Consider the following 5,204-nt stretch of genomic DNA (forward strand, 5'->3'; position numbering starts at 1 on the left):
AATAAAATAAAACTAAAAATAATCTTTAATATTGAAAACTCATGATATTTATGTGGAATATAGTTTATTTAAAAAAGATTTTTTTTTAAATATTATTTAGATTTAAAAATAAAATAAAAATAAAAATGATTCTTAATATTGAAAACTCGTGGAATATGGTTTATTTAAAAAAGAAATTAAATTAATTTAAATTTATCTTAATTTTAAATTTAAATGTGGAGAGAAATCAAACTCGTTGAAATGCACCTCTTTTAAAATGAAAAAAAATTAATAGTTGTTGAAACTTGATAAATCGGAAATCAAATTAAATCTGAAATCAGAATTAAAATAAATGTAGAGCTACCTAACCCATTTAAATAGAATATGAATTCAAACCATTGAATCTATAAAGCCTTTTTCATGCCATTTATACCAAATATAAACACTTAATATAAATCATTTTAAAATTAGGTTTATATTTGGTTTAAATGAATTTAATTTAAAAGCGTAACACTTCCTAGCACATGTATAACTGTAACACTCTGTCGCGATTTTCTTGTCCGCCTATAAAGCTGGAAACTGATACACATGCGTACAGAAGCTTCGCACGGCTCTACTTCATTAATATACGATGGGGGTATTCTACCCTAAAATCCTCTAAGTTCGTTACGGCAGGTCCACACAGAAAGTTATATATGCAAACTGCCAGCCTTCAAAGTTATGGAGTCGTTCCGATCCAAAGCAACATTTTTTACCTAATCAAGAACAGTCAGCTCGACTGCCGCCGTGTTCCTTACAGGGGTTAGGTCGATCACAGGGCTTAGGTCGGCAGATCGAGTCGCTGGACTTCCAATTCCATTGCGCCGCTAGTGAATAATGGCTCGGATTGCAGTTGGCTCTAAGATTCCGGACGGCGCGCTGTTTTATGCAGATGAAGAAAACGAGATCAGGAGTGTTTCAGTCCATTCTTTGGCCGCTGGAAAGAAGGTTGTCATTTTCGGCGTTCCGGGGGCCTTTACTCCTGTATGCAGGTCAAGCACATTTCAATTATTCTGTTACTGATGTTTCTGCTTTGTTCGGAAGATTTCAGCTTTAATTAGTAATTTTCTGTTACTGAATTTTCTGCCTCAGTCATGGTTTTCTGTTGCTGAACTTTCTGCCGGATGATTTGAGCTTAATTTTAGGGTTTATATGTTAGTTTCAGATTTTTATTTTATTTTTAAGTTTAATTATGTTGAATATATCACTTTAATCTAGGCAGGAATTGAACAAGTGACTTCAGGTCAAAAAGTGCTTTTTTCGAGAAATACCTTAACAAAACATATAAGTTTTAGATTTTAAATTGAAACTTAATTATTAGATTTTGATATTTATTTGTGCATTTAATTATTGTAATACTTATTCGCTATAATTTTGCTATATTCAAAATATTAATTTTAAAGCAAAGAATTACATCCTTAGATTTTAGGTAAAGGGAGTAGTCAGTGAAAAAAGCTCCAAAATATAGAGTTAAACCAAGTTTTAAAATATTCTATATTAAAATGAATATTTTTAAAATTATAATTTTTATGTAAGTTTTTAAAATTATAATTTTTATGTAAGTTTTCTATTCTTGCTCTTTTAAAATAAAAATTAAAAAAAAAAAAAAAAATATGTTGTAAAGTAAGATGTTTCAATCTTATATTTTTCAAAAATATTTCAACAAAATATTTTAAATAAACTATTAGAAAATCTATGTTAATTTATTTATGTTGATATCAACTTCATATATATCTATATATAGAAAAAATATGATTAAAATTTTTATTTAGTCTTATATATACTTTATTTATGATTCAAAATACAATTTAAACAATGAAAAAATAACACAGTGTATTTTGCAATCTAATAAAATTTAAACGTAAAAAATTTGATCCCTTATGCTCAATATTAAATCTGGACTTTAAAAAATCTATACTAATTTTATTAATAATAATAATAATAATAATAATAAAATTATATGCTTTTCATTTCAATAATTTATTTATACATTTTATATCATTTTTAATTAAAAAAATAATACAAAGTTAATACAAAACTATCAAAACATAGATAAAGCCACAACACATTAGTACATTGCCTTGAAAAAAGATTTAGAGCTTTTGGTAAATAAAATCTTAAATTCGATCTCCAAAATATATTTAGAATTTTTTTTAATTAAAAATTAATTTTAAAATAAAATATAAGAAAAGACTAATTTTTTAATTAAACAAATATTTATAATATAAAGATAATTGAAAAAATTATAGATTTTTTTTAATATTTTCCCAACCCCATTTGAAAAAGTAAACCAATTTTAAAAAAGAATATTATTTCTTTATTTGTATATATGGTTGAAAAATGATAAAATTTTAATACGAAAAATTTTGATTTATTTATATACGCCTTGAAAAGAGATAAAATTAAGATATAAAAGCTTTTGATATCTCCCAGAAAATTAGCTTAGACAGAAAAATGTTTGTAAAAATTATCTACAAAGATTTACATCTTTGCTATTATTTTTTCCTTAAACTTTATAAATATTTCAGAAGTAATAACTTTAATCCTTAAACTTTATAAATATTTCATAAGTAATAACTTTAATGTTAAATATTTTTGCAAATTTGTTAGTATCCTTTTTTCCTTTTTCAAATTTTTTGAACTTTGAATATGAGAATTTGTTAGATAAAAAACGCCATTAGTGGTTTATTTTATGATTTATTATTAAAATAAATTTAGTTAATAAAAATGATTTTTTTGATTAATTGTATTATTAAAATTTTGTTTACATTTTAATTAAATATTGTAATTCATTTTTAAAACAATATAAATCACAAAAATCTAAAATCTAATATAAATTTAATTTTTAATAATTATCTCCATTAATAAACTATATTTGACTTTATCTTTTAAAAATATTAAAAAAGCTACCATTTATTAAAATTATTAAAAAAATACAATTTACATATTCCAAAATCTACCATGCTTTTGCACAAACTATGTGCCTTGTAATCATTTAATACACCAAATTTTTTAACTGAGAGGTTGTTTTATTGTTTTATTTTGGCAGTAGAGAACACGTTCCGGGATTTATAGAGAGTACCAAGGCATTGAAGGCAAAAGGCGTGGACGACATTATCTGCATAAGTGGTGTGTTTTTTTATTTTTAAAGCTGAAAATGTCCTGAAATGTGAATAAAGATAAATTGAACATTATCTGAGTCTATCTACATTACACAATATTAAAAATTTTCTATTTAATGGCTATAAATAAATTTATATAATTTTACAATTATTAAATGAAAATAATATTTTGTATTTAATAATTATAAGTAAATTATTTTTGAGTTTAGAAGTTCATTTTACAGCTAAGTATAAAAGAATGTGCAAGTTTGTCTGTCTATCTTTACTTTTTTAAAATAAAAATTAAAAATCATGTTTTAAATAGAAAAATAATGTGGGCTGTAATTAAGAACAAATGGATACTATGTAAAGTAATTAGAAGTAAAGAAAAATATGTAAAAAAATGTGTGAATCAAATGTTTAAATCTTATAAGTTTCGTGCCCCTTTAAAATAAAATAAAAAATTATTTGTCTAAATAGAAAAATAATATCTACTATAATTAAAAAAATGAATATGTTGTAAAGTAATTAGAAATAAAAGAAATGTGTGAATCAAATGTTTAAATTTTATATTTTTCAAAAATATTTCAACAAGAGATTTAAATAAACTATTTGAAAATCTAAGTTAATTAATTTATAACTCCCAAATTTACACTTGAAGAAATTTGATCCCTTTAGACTCATTTAAGATGGATCTATGCTGATTTATATGATTTGTTCATAATTTTTTTATATGTAGAATATTTTAAAATCAACTCTATTTGCGTTTCTAAAACCATAAATAAACTAAATTAATACCATATCTAAAAACATGATCATTTTTCATGTCCATTTTTCATGTCCATTAGGTATTTAAAATATTTTAGAACCGACTATCTCTAAAATTATAAACAATGTAGATTAGTAACATATCCAAAAACTTCCCCTTTTTAAATATAAACTTTTTACTATTTTAAAATTATAAACAATGTAGATTAGTAACATATCCAAAAACTTCCATTTTTAAAATATAAACTTGTTACTATTTCACTGTTATATATTAGAGTGAAAATGAATAGAAAAAACAGAGAACAAGAAAGGATTGAATTTATTTTGATTGTAGATTTCTAAAATATTTTGGAGTCAAACAGATAATAAAAATTAAATAATTTATCTCACTGTTATCCATAAAATTCTAAAATATTCATAATTCTATAATAAAAATAAAAATAAAAATGCGGAATAAAAATGCTCTAAATTACTTCTTACTGACACTGATACATTGCTAATAGTTTTTTTTTCCAGTAAATGACCCATTTGCGATGAAAAAATGGGCAAACTCATACCCACTGATACATTGTTGATGGTTTTTTTTTCAGTGAATGACCCATTTGTGATGAAAGAATGGGCAAACTCATACCCAGAGAACACACATGTAAAATTTCTTTCTGATGGCTCTGCAAATTACACACATTCATTGGGGCTTGAACTAGATTTGACAGAGGATGGACTAGGAATCAGATCTCAAAGGTATGCACTGATTTGCGATAATCTTGAAGTTAAAATAGCAAATCTTGAAGAAGGTGTGCACCACATGACAACTCACAAAGTTTCTACCGCTGCAAAGACACTGGAAGCAACCGGTAAACTAGTAGACGCTCCGGAAGCACCCAGTAAAGAACGTTGGGTGTGGTTTGACAGAATGCTGTCTAAAGGATGTTGCATGTGCACGTAGGTTGCTTGTACTCATTCATTAGTGCATGCACTTCTAACGTGAAAATAGGCATTTTTTTGACACCTTATTCATGGGTTTTAAAATAGGATTATGAAATGATTTGATTAAATATTTCAAATATATATATATATTATAATTTTGTAAATCTCTCAAAGGTTTTTTTTACGTATTTTTTAAATATCATAAATTAATAAAATTAAATTAATAATGTTGTTGATATAGCTGCAGGTTTCATAAATATAATCAAAAAAATTATTTTAAGAATGTCTTACTAATGCACACATCATAAATATAACCAAAAAAATATTGCAAGAATGCCTTACTAATGCACACATTTCATAAATATAACCAAAAAAACTATTGCAAGAATG

At 24.5% G+C, this 5,204-nt stretch overlaps 1 protein-coding gene across 1 annotated transcript; it reads left to right on the forward strand.

The window, feature by feature from the left end:
• Positions 1 to 552: 552 nt before the first annotated feature.
• LOC149138900 (peroxiredoxin-2-like) lies at positions 553 to 4,903 on the forward strand. Its single transcript, XM_089447477.1, has 3 exons — positions 553 to 1,010; positions 3,068 to 3,147; positions 4,478 to 4,903. The coding sequence occupies exons 1-3, from the start codon at positions 856 to 858 to the stop codon at positions 4,831 to 4,833; spliced, it is 591 nt and encodes a 196-aa protein (XP_089303603.1). The 5' UTR covers positions 553 to 855; the 3' UTR covers positions 4,834 to 4,903.
• The last annotated feature ends 301 nt before the right edge of the window (positions 4,904 to 5,204 follow it).

This window comes from Pinus tabuliformis, chromosome X (genome assembly GCF_031772625.1).
Source record: "Pinus tabuliformis cultivar Carrire ecotype Pingquan chromosome X, CPIR1, whole genome shotgun sequence".
Lineage (NCBI taxonomy): Eukaryota > Viridiplantae > Streptophyta > Pinopsida > Pinales > Pinaceae > Pinus > Pinus tabuliformis.